This window comes from Bacillus rossius, chromosome 1 (genome assembly GCF_032445375.1).
Source record: "Bacillus rossius redtenbacheri isolate Brsri chromosome 1, Brsri_v3, whole genome shotgun sequence".
NCBI classification, from domain to species: Eukaryota; Metazoa; Arthropoda; class Insecta; order Phasmatodea; family Bacillidae; genus Bacillus; species Bacillus rossius.
In genome coordinates, this window is record NC_086330.1 from 253,538,500 (window position 1) to 253,550,271 (window position 11,772).

Below are 11,772 nucleotides of genomic sequence, written 5' to 3' on the forward strand. Positions count from 1 at the left end.
TATTATTTTTCCTTCAATTGTTCTCTTAACACTTAATGATATGATTTTACCTTCATATATGTTTTATGTGTTATGTGTTATGGTTCTTTAACCTTTGTTAGTGTTTTGCCTGTATTGTTATTATCACTGCTAGTGTGTGGTACTCTAGCTCTCGTTTGCTGGCCATCTGTAGATGTTTTCCTCCTATGGTACCGACGGAGGTGGGAGTCCATACACTGGTAGTGATAACTGTGCTCTTGTTGTTACATGTAGTGCCCACCACTAAAGTCTATGACTGTTGGTGGGCATGTGACAAATTCCAAATAAATAAAAAATAAAATAAAAAATATGTTAGGTATGTACTTAACCAAATCTAAGAAAATGTTCAAATAATAAACTACTGGTAAATTACTTGAAGTATTGCAATGATATTTCCCAAAATAGTTGGGAGAAATATATAATGCAATACGATAACAATATTGATGACATCACCAATATGGCAGTGCTGATTTTACCACCCTTACATTCTTACGGGAAAAGCATGGGAACATACGGGTTTTGGGTGGGGAACATTCACGTGCTTCTTTGCGCAAAATACATTTTTTAATGTAACTAACTTTCGGGTATTCTATATATACATACCTACTATAGCTATAGCCCTACCTTTTCTAGCAAAAACAAGATATTTAAGATATATTACCTATGGTATCATATTATATATTAAAATACTGCCCAGTTCAGTATATTTTGCAATACCACTTTTTATAACTTAATTATTCATTTTCAACTATGGTTTTAACATTTCACTTATCAAATTGGTATACTATAATCCTACCTATTCTAGTATGGAATATGATATATTTCATGTATTACCTACAGTATCGTATTCTAAACTACAATCCTACCCGGTTTAATATGTATTGCGATACCATATGTATAAAATTTAATTGGTTTATTATTTTTTTCAAATTAAACTTCTTTAGGTGCATTATTGAAAAATAATTAAAGTTTATTTTTGCACTGCGCACACAAAATGCAATCTAATTTTTACACGAAGATGGCAGACTCACGTGTAAGAACATAAACCCGTATATAATTACTTTAATAAACATTAGAAGGCATATTGAACATATTGGTGTGCCCAATGAAACTTTTTGATGATAAAACTAGCCTGGAATATAAATGGTAAACTAAAATACTCATACCTAGTAAAAAGTAATCCCAAAACTTTTAAAAACTTCAGTAACAGTGGCATTAAAATGTTATAATGTCCATTCTCTTTACAAAATCTCAGCAAACTTGGTAGCGTTAACACTTAACAGTAGAGCGGCCTCTTGTAGACCTAAACGAACGTGGTTCAAATTTCTTCAAGGGGAGAATTGTTTTACTAATTTTACTAAAAGATATCTTAATTATGTAAATTTTGCTTTAAGAAAATATATGAATTTATTTATCTTATAGCTATAACATAATTAAATAGATAGCTCAGTTTTTCGGATTGATTATTTCATACTTGGTAGGTCTTTATCATCTAATGTTTACTTAAAATTAAATTAATTATGTTTATTAGGAAATGAATATCCATTAATCTACATAGTGTGCGAGTATTACCTCACTCAGGTGTGTGTGTGTGCAAAAACAGATGAAGAAATACATGTAAATATAATAATATAACATATAGTGTTATGTTGTGTTTTGGTAGCTCTACAGTTAGCTCTATGCCAAAGTATAGTTCTGCACCTAGTTCTATGTCGATCAGCTGATCGATCGCTCCACTGAAACGTCCGTATTCTTATAATTATGGGCGCCACTCTTAGGTGTATAATGTCAGCTGTTTCTAAAGAATAGATAGGACAATACACATAAGAGAAAATTTATAAAAATTTCAGGACAAATAGTTAGACTGTCGAAACAAGGAGAATTGGGATATATTAACATACATAATACAGACAATAAAGTACAAACGTGATTTCTAGGTCCTATTTAATAAAATAATAAATATTCAAATTAATAACTTGACATATGGCAACTAAATATGTGTTTTACCATGCTCAGTAATTAGGTTGCACACATGAATACATATACAAAAGTCCGTTTTATCCCGTTTGTAAAGTTTGTCGTTTTCAGTTTAGGTGCTGCGAAAAATTAATAAATTATCGTTTATACTTTCAAAGTTCACTTCAATTAAAATGTACCGCGGCGTAGTTCATTATATGTGCCGGCAAAACACCGAGAGATCCTGTCCCGTTTAACCTATGGGTATAGGAATTGGATAGTGTATTCAGAGCAAAATTAATTAAAACACGTCTTTCTTTAGTATGTTGACGTAATTTTACGTATTAATCTAATGTTTTACATTTGTAGGGAAAACAGATATGACGATTTTTTTGTTCGTAGACAGTCTTTGCGATGGAGGAAATTGAGTCAGATATTACTCACTTACTTTCACTCCTAAGATCGCATCAGTTCTGATGCGCCCTATAATAATTACATATAATTAATGTAAACGTCGTTTGGAAACATCCGTTTTCTTGGATGACCTAAATAGCTTCGTCGAATATCGGATTATCAAGGGATCCAAACCCCGGCGATTTTGACTGTGACGCCACAATTTTTTTAACTCCCCATTCTTAATTTTAGTTCCAAACTCTTCATTATTGCAACTCGGCCTCCCATTGGCCGGAACGAAAACACCGTTAACGTAAATTAACACTTTATAATAAAATCCGACCTCACCCAAAACGCCTTAAAGTGCAGAAACGTCACAAATTTAAAATGTTATTTTCCAACAATAAGCACTCTTTTATATAAAATCTGTGTCAAAAGCTTAAATCACCGTCAAAACCAATGAGGCCCTAGAGGGGTCTAGTCAAATGCTGCTTAATTGTCAGCTTGAATTATGTCAAAGATTCCGACACACGTAGACACGTTCAATTACACAAAATAAATCGTTCAAACGGAAAAATATAAACAAACAACGATAAATATAATAAAATGTTAGTAAATAAATAGTTTGTTTACTTTCTGTGCGTGAAATAGTCATAAATGTAACAGCACAATAGGTATTAAAAATTAAAACTTTATAACAGTACAACTATTATTTAATACTTTATGTTATAATTGAAGTTATACTTGTTTAGGCACGTTATGAAAAAATGAGAAGGGTAAATTTTTACAATGTGCATGCACCATACATGGACATTTTCACAGGATGAACCCTGTGAGCGGTGTTGGCGATCAATATGTACCAGTCGCCATCACATTCTAATGGCGGGTGTGGAAACTATGTGTTATTTTATTATTCTGCATAGTTATGTAAAATAAAATAAAATGTTTGGTCAAGATTATTTGTTAAAAGTTCCATATCACATATTCATTCAAGTATATTCGTCAATCCTTATAGCATGATCCTGTATACATTGATTCTTTGGTATAGTACGGCAAGATACTTGTGAACTTGCACAGACCCCAATTTGTGGCATGACGTATACTACCGTTACGTGATAGCCGCCAGGGGAAGTGGAGGGGATCAGTTACGCGCTTCACTCGGCTGCGTGAGGATTGCGTCAGCGCGTCTTGCCGGACCTGAGTTACACGGTACAACAAGCGAGCCTATGCCATCAACCTCGGGAATTAAGTCGAACCTTATTCCAGGACAACCCTTGCGAGGACAGGCGCGTGAAATTGTATACAACTTTGTGACGCATCTGAAAGAAAAGAAGTTTCTGTACGGTTTAAAATACAATGGTACTGAAGCGAAAAGTGCCGCGATGGGTGTGTTTGAATCAACGGTAAAAAGGATTTTGGCTGAGGGGGAAAGTAAAAAGTAAAATTGGTCTGAACTTTTCAACACCTACTGGCCAAAAAAAAGAACGCGAAAAACGGTTAGAAGTCAACGATTTTACGTGTGGTGCTGTGAGGAGAAAAGTGCATGAATTTTACACTGTCAGATAAACTGTCCCAACTTTAAATAAATTAAAGACGGCTTTGCGAGATGATGGTGTTTTGGACTGCAGTAAAGAATTTTTGAGAAAACTGTTAAAGAGACTGAGATTCTGTTGGACGAAGTGTCAGTCAAGGAGAAGGATTTTGATTGAGAAGCCTGATATAGCAGCATGGAAGGGGCATTTTTCTACAATAAATGCGCAATTTTCGAAACGATGGTCGTTCAATCGTTTATGTAGATGAAACGTACATCCATGCTACCCACAGCGTTAGTTCTTGTTGGGCAATCGGACAATGAGCTGAGTGTTACAGAGCCAATCGGGAAAGGCCAGCATTTAATAATTGTGAATGCAGGAGGAGAGGAGGGATTTGTACAGAATGCATTGTTGATATTCCGGTCAAAACAAACAACAGGGGATTATCATAATGACATGAATTTCGAAAACTTTTCGAAATGGGTTACACATAAACTTCTTCCAAATTTGCCTGAAAACTCCGTAATTGTTCTCGACAATGCAAGTTATCACAATGTACAGACAAATAAGAAGCCGACTTCCGCTAACACCAAACAAGTGATTCAAGAGTGGCTAAAAATAAACAACGTAGCTTTCTCCTCTGACCTAACAAAAGCCAACCTACTATTAACTTACTTGCGAAACAAGTGCCCACTTCCAAAACTTTCAAAATTGACTAAATCATTAAAATGAACTCCCACTGATAATAGAGATGGTTGTGATTTAACTTTTCCCCTTATACATGATGCTTGCTGTTTTAATTTAGTACATCCAGATTTCATGGACATTTCAAACACTTGTGATATAACAATGAATTATGATTGTAAAATGTATATAAAAGAAACAACTAATTTTATACACATGTTTATATTAATATTGAAAACTAAGAATTTATTTTATTTAATTCTTGTTTAAAAAAATGTCAAAACAGTTCAGTGTCTTAATAAAAAAAAAAGGAGTATATCTTCTAACGCATGTAGGTACATAAGAACACACGCCTTTTTTAAACTTTGTTTTAAACATCTCAGATATCGTAAAGTATACTTCAGCCCTACATACTTATTCTAGCACAGAACACGATACGAAAGAATTATTAGTTTACGTAAACTAATATAATTTCCTCTAGAAAAATATTTTGTGCTTAACAAGCATGTGAATCTTCCCCGTCCAAAATGCCCTATTCCTGTGCTTTTACAGGACATTACTTCATTTTTAATCACAATGTAAACTTATAAAAAAAATTTACTCTTGTACATATTACTATTCACCAAAAGTATATTGGTAATTGTTCTGTATCACGTATCCAAATTAAACGCTTGAACCTGATGGCATGGTACATGATGCTTGCTGTTTTAATTTAGCACGCCAAAATATCCTGACCAAAAAAACTCAAATATCATAATACAAAAAAAATTGTCAGGTGTTGTGGTAATTTTACTTTGTTTTCAACTAATAATCATAATTCATTGTTACATCTTTCAACAAACTAAATTAAACCAGCAAGCATAGCAAGCACATGAATAAAAGATCATTAGGATCAAGGTATAAACTTAGATATACATGATACGGAACTTTAACTGTATTAGCCATTCCACCATTACATTCATTCATTATCAAGAAACACAAACACTTTAGTTCCTTTCCTTGAAGGTTATACAGCTGCACAATATTGAACTTACAATGGAAAAAAGGAATAAACAAAACAAACTTTAAAAAAATAAGGGCAATAGATAACATATCAGTAATACATTTTATAGCTGATTTAAAAAAGGAAAACTGGATTAATACATCCACTGATAATGATACAAATTTACAGTTTAATTTATTTCACTCAACCTTCTTAAGGCTTTTTGAAGCAAATTTCCCTCCAAAATTAGTTCAGGTGAGGGAGGGATATCAAAATCTGTGGTTAACCAAAGGCATAAAAACGTCGTGTAAAAGGAAAAGAGAGCTGTATTTGCTTTGCAGGACGTCAAATGACGCTGTACTCAAATCTTACTATAAGAATTATAGCAAAATACTAAGCAGAGTCATTGATAAAGCTAAGCAGTTCCACCTTCAAAATTTAGTATCAAAATCAAAAAACAAGGCTAAAACTACTTGGGATATAATTAAACATATGACTGGTAAAAGTAACAAGCCTAAGTCAAACTACCCTATTACTGTAATAGTAAATGGGAAATCGTTAGTAGAAGCAACAAATGTAGCAAATGCTTTTAACACCTACTTCTTAGAAATAGTTGATATGCTATTCAAAAATCTGTCGACAAAAAATAACCCCATAAAACTTATGCAGCAAACTCTGCCTAGAAAAACGTGTAATTTTGTATTTACCCCCACAACACCTACAGAAATTTGTGAAATTGTACACTCTTTAGCTCCTAAAACTTCTACAGGCTATGATCAAATATCAAGTGTACTACTCAAGAAATGTATCAACAAGATCAGTGCCCCTCTTAGTAACATATTTAATAAATCATTTTCAACAGGTATCTTTCCAGAGCGATTAAAATTTACCATTGTTAAACCTCTCCATAAAAAGAATGATGCGAATTCAATGTCAAACTACAGACCCATTTCACTTATATCAACATTTGCTAAGATAATGGAGAAATTAGTACATAAAAGACTGTCTAAATACCTTGAGTCAAATAACCTATTGACTAAAGATCAGTATGGATTTCGCAGTGGTAAATCCATTGATGACGCAGCGTTTAAATTAACATCAATAGTACTAAAATCCCTAGATAAGAGAGAGAAGGCTGTGGGTCTTTTTTGCGACTTAACCAAAGCTTTCGACTGTGTGGACCACAAGATACTTCTAGACAAACTGTATCATTATGGTATTCAAGGCACTGAATTACAATGGTTCACATCCTATCTAACTCAACGATATCAACAAGTAGCCATAACGGATCAAGACAACGGTGAAATATTCTCGGAAGTAGGTGTAAACAAATGTGGTGTCCCACAAGGGTCTATTCTTGGTCCATTGCTTTTTATCTTGTATATAAATGACTTGCCTTGTTATATAGCTGATAAAGCTAATGCAGTTCTCTTTGCTGATGATACCAGCATACTTTTCACTCAAGCTAACCATCAGACTCTAACTAACAATATACATGAAACGCTTCGCAACTTAAAAATATGGTTCGAAGCAAACAAATTAACATTAAATCTAGAAAAAACAGCATTTCTTAAATTTAACACAAGCTACGTGCCGAATAATGACTTGCAAGTTAATTACGGAGTTACAGTCATAAAGGGATGCATGAATACCAAATTCTTAGGTCTTCATTTAGATAGTTGTTTGAATGGGAATACACACATACACAACATTATACCTAAACTAAATGCAGCCTGCTTTTCATTACGTACTTTGGCTCATTATATGAACCTAGAGTCACTTAAGCAAGTATACTATGCATACTTTCATTCAATAATGTCATTTGGTATAATTTTCTGGGCACAATCTTCCCATAGCAAGCACATTTTCATTATACAGAAGAGAGTCATCAGAATTATGACGGGAGCAAAAAAAACTGGACTCTTGCAGACCATTATTCAAAAAACTTAACATTCTTACTTTTCCTTCACAATATATATATTCTACAATTAAATTTGTAGTAAAGAATTTTGACTACTTTTTAAAAAGCTCAGATGTGCACACATACAATACCAGAAATAGAAATGACCTCCACTTGCCACTTAACAGACTCAAGCTAAGTCAGAAGGGTGCAATTTTCTCAGGCATAAAACTATTTAATAAGTTACCTGAGAGTCTGAAAGAGCTAAGCAAACAAAATAATAAAAAATTCCAGAAGAACCTTAAAATATTTCTTTTATCTCAGACATTCTATACAGTGGATGAATTTCTCACATACTAACTGTTTGACATTTTATTCTACTTCTTGTAATACAATAACTTTTATCTCACATTTGATATTTAGTATTGTATAATATAATAAGAAGATCCACTATTAAAAAATTAATAAATCTGTCAAATATAATAAAGTCTCAAGCTAAATGTATATGTGAAATGGTGTCTAAATATGTAATCAAATACTATACATACTTTTGTTATTCTTTTGTACATAGATTACTGTATTTATGTATTGCTGTGGGTTTATGTGTAAGCGCTGATCTTAGATATGTTATTTTTTAATGTATATAAAACTGACATGTTCCATATCCCAGAACTCCAGCAGTTTGTAAGGGGTCTACGGAATGAAATGAATAAATAAATACATAAAAAATAAAATACAAACACACATCATTCTATACACCATTAGATTAAATTAGTCCATATAAATAAACACAAACTTTTCCTTTCACTCGTGACTACTACACACTCATTACTACACATTTCAATAAATCTTTTAATAACTACTAAATACTTATTCTATACTTTAAACACCTGCCTATTGTCAATATTCCACTTATTTTATGACAAAATTATATACAAAACATTTTACTTCAATCTTACTCGTACCAAAACCACTAATTTTGCTTCACTCTATTTTCACTCCCATTATCATTGGTAGGTACTTAGTTTCACGATGATATTCAGTCATTCACTGATATCAAGAATACATAAAATAATTCCATTCATTTCTCCATTCACGTCTGTTACCATGTTGGCCAACTTCAATGACATCATATCTTTACCCTATTTTTTTTTACCAAAAACACACATGCTGCTTACTGATGTTGACATGTTAACTTGACACAAATACTTAGTTAGTAATAACCATAGGTCAGAATTGTATAATTTTTTGTAGCACAAAAACCCACTTATTTGGTTGTGGTCAATTGTAAGGGTCGCTGCTTTTCTGTAAAAAAATATATATAAAAATTATTAAATTCCAAATGTGTTTTAGAACACTACAGATGTTACTAACCCAGAAACCAGGTTTAAAATTCTAAATGTTTTTTGAAAAACAGTTACATTACGTAGCTTGTGCAGTGACTGTGCCACTGCTATATGATTTACTTGATATTAGACAGTGACACAACCATCAGCATGTTTTTCTTTATTAGCGTAGCTGAGACTGTTTTCCACTATAAGTATCAGTGATCCTGCTGTCACCACCCTACTGTTAACTTTGTAATAGCTGCAAAACTATCCTGGGGTTGTGCCTCATAAATTAAGGGTGGAAAAAAAGTCAGCCTTGGCCGTATTGTACAGACATTATACAACCCTGTCTTTTAGAAAGCAGTCTCAGCAACACTGTATTCCTTAAGTTCTCTGGAGAACTACAGGATCAAGTAACAGCTAGTAACAAGAAAAAAAACGGTATGACAGCAACAACAATCAGGCCAAACTCTCGTTGAAAGTCTCGGCAATAAAGCACATGGCAACTGCCACATCACTGGCTATTATCAAGTAAACATTATGGCAGCAAAAAAAATCAGACCAATCTTTCGTGGAAAACGACTAAGCTATGTACAATAGTGGCAGCTGTGTCACTGCATGGGCTACCTAATGTAACCTAGATAATAATTTCTACAAAAAAAAAAACATTAAGAATTTTAAAATGCTGTTTTCACGCTAAGTAAACAAACATCATAAGTTTTCAAAATCACAACATTAAAACATTAGTAATTTTTTCACAGCAAAGCCACGACCCTTACTATTTTCCCGTTCTAACCCAACAATTATAAAATTTAATTTTTCTATTGAGTAATGATAAAATACACAAAAGAACTCACCGACTTGATGTTTCGCTGAAACTGCCACCATCCAGCAGGCGTACTTTGGCGAACAACACAGCACTAACAAACGGAACTGCTGTTAATTCTTCCACACACAGTTCAACCTGAAATTTATATTTCTTCTTTTTCATAATGAATGCCATCGTAGCTAATATAACTTAATAAGTTCCCGAATTACTATAAGTTTTTTCCAAGTCCACAGCTGTTTCCCAGGCATACCATTCTGTGTCATTAGCTTAGTATGCCGAAAATACCACCAAATTTACAGAAGAGTAACTAACGAGTACAACATTGTAGTTTTTAAAACCTCGTTTGTACTGACTGATTAGTTTTCAAGGTTAATACAAATTCATATCACAACATAACCTACAAATATTACAACAAATTTATTTACGGGTACCAATTTTGTAATTACGTCGCATTACGAACTCGGTGGTAACACAAGCACAAATTTAAACAAATATGAAAGAAATGTCTGCCTTTTGTCCATTTTATAAGGCAAAATCTTAAGACAATAATCATTACTTAACTCTAAATAGGAAACGTTCAGTATATTTGAAATGAAATAATAACACGCCAATGTAATGACATAACGAAATACATTAGGGATAAATACTCTTTTTTTTTTTAACAAACCACCTGCGGGAACACGTCACACATCACATACTTTAGATTTTTATACACGTCCCAACAAAAATTATACACCAGTAAAAAAAATATATTTTGACAGCAAGAGCGAATAGAAACAAGAATATTTAAGTGGCCATGACACTTTCAAATAAAAAAATACATTTCGAAAACATTAAACTGAAGTAACGACAACCCTTCCTACAAATTAAAAATATTATATAAATATATATATATATATATATATATATATATATATATATATATATATATATATATATAATTTATATGTCAAGTATATTACTTATACAACATTTGAATCAAATTAAACTAATAGTAAATATTATTAAAAATCTGGGTAGTAATTATTAGAAAATAGCGGGCAGTGACTTATTAAATTTGTGTTTTTATTTTATACATAACCCAATTTCGATACCAAAAAATTTAAGCTGAGGATGCAAAAAAAAATTGGTTGTCTGTAAAGTCGGTTTACGGACGTTAGTTTAACCAAATATGGGCCGACCTCCGTAGCGTAGTCGGATGCACACCAGCTTACGGTGCGAGGGGTCCTGGGTTCGAGTCCCGGGTAAGGCATGAATGTATAATCTATATTCTAATATTTCATAACGACTGGAAATTGAGATTCACGTTGTATTGACGCCGACCGCCAATGCTCCTCTATGTCGCATAGACCGCTATGCCTAATCAACGTCTCGCAAAAGTGTGTGCACCGAACGCGCTCGTGCGCGCAGCAAAGTGTAGTTCGTGCGACGAGGCGAACGTCATGCAACGAGTGTTGCGCTGGCGGAAGGATTCGGCCAGGTATGGCATATCTCTCCGCCGCACTACAACAAATTAATTTATGTATATTTATCCACAGGTTTTTATTAAACAGTATTTTTCATCAATTAATATTTCAGTCCTTGCAAAATCATGTTTCACTGTGCGATTTGTCCCGAACCTGGCCGGTTCAGTTTCCCGCAAAATTCACACGTTTCCGTGGGAGGGCTGGCGGGAGAGGGGGGTCGCGCGCGGCGACAGAGCCAGTGTCCTCCATGAGCTCGAACAGGCCGGCAGCCTGCGCGCAACGCAGAACCATCAACCTTTGCTTTCACCGACAAGTAGTTTTAAATAGTATTATATCTTTTCAAACATTTACATACAGTTCCGCGGTCGGCCTCAATCTACCATGAGGTATTTAACTTAATTAAATCAGTGCTCCAAGATGAGTGTTCTACGTCATACGTAAGTACTGTGGGAAGTTTACGAGAGTTTACGTCGAAGCTTCACGCCCACCTTAGCTTACCAGCTACTTAGTTTTGGCCCGCATGGGGCAGCCAGCAGGCGACACGTGCCATCGAATGTAATAACGAATCAGTCCCTGGGACACATCTAGGTATCACGTAGAGTCGCCGGAGACACGGGCATACGTGCCACTGGCCCAGTTAATTAAGTGTTATGTAGTAGTCAAATAGTTGTTCGTCAAAGTGTA

The 11,772-nt window shown here is 33.9% G+C and overlaps 1 protein-coding gene across 3 annotated transcripts in view; it reads right to left on the minus strand.

Moving 5' to 3' along the window:
* The window catches only part of LOC134527479 (early estrogen-induced gene 1 protein), a 134,009-nt gene extending 123,574 nt beyond the window's left edge, over nucleotides 1-10,435 (minus strand). For 2 of the 3 annotated variants that reach the window (XM_063360182.1, XM_063360181.1), the window contains exon 1: nucleotides 9,651-10,435. In XM_063360182.1, coding sequence (XP_063216252.1) covers nucleotides 9,651-9,796 — 146 coding nt within the window. In that variant the 5' untranslated portion in view covers nucleotides 9,797-10,435. The remainder of the gene's footprint in view (nucleotides 1-9,650) is intronic. The other variant, XM_063360183.1, reaches the window with a different exon arrangement.
* Between the last annotated feature and the right edge of the window lie 1,337 nt (nucleotides 10,436-11,772).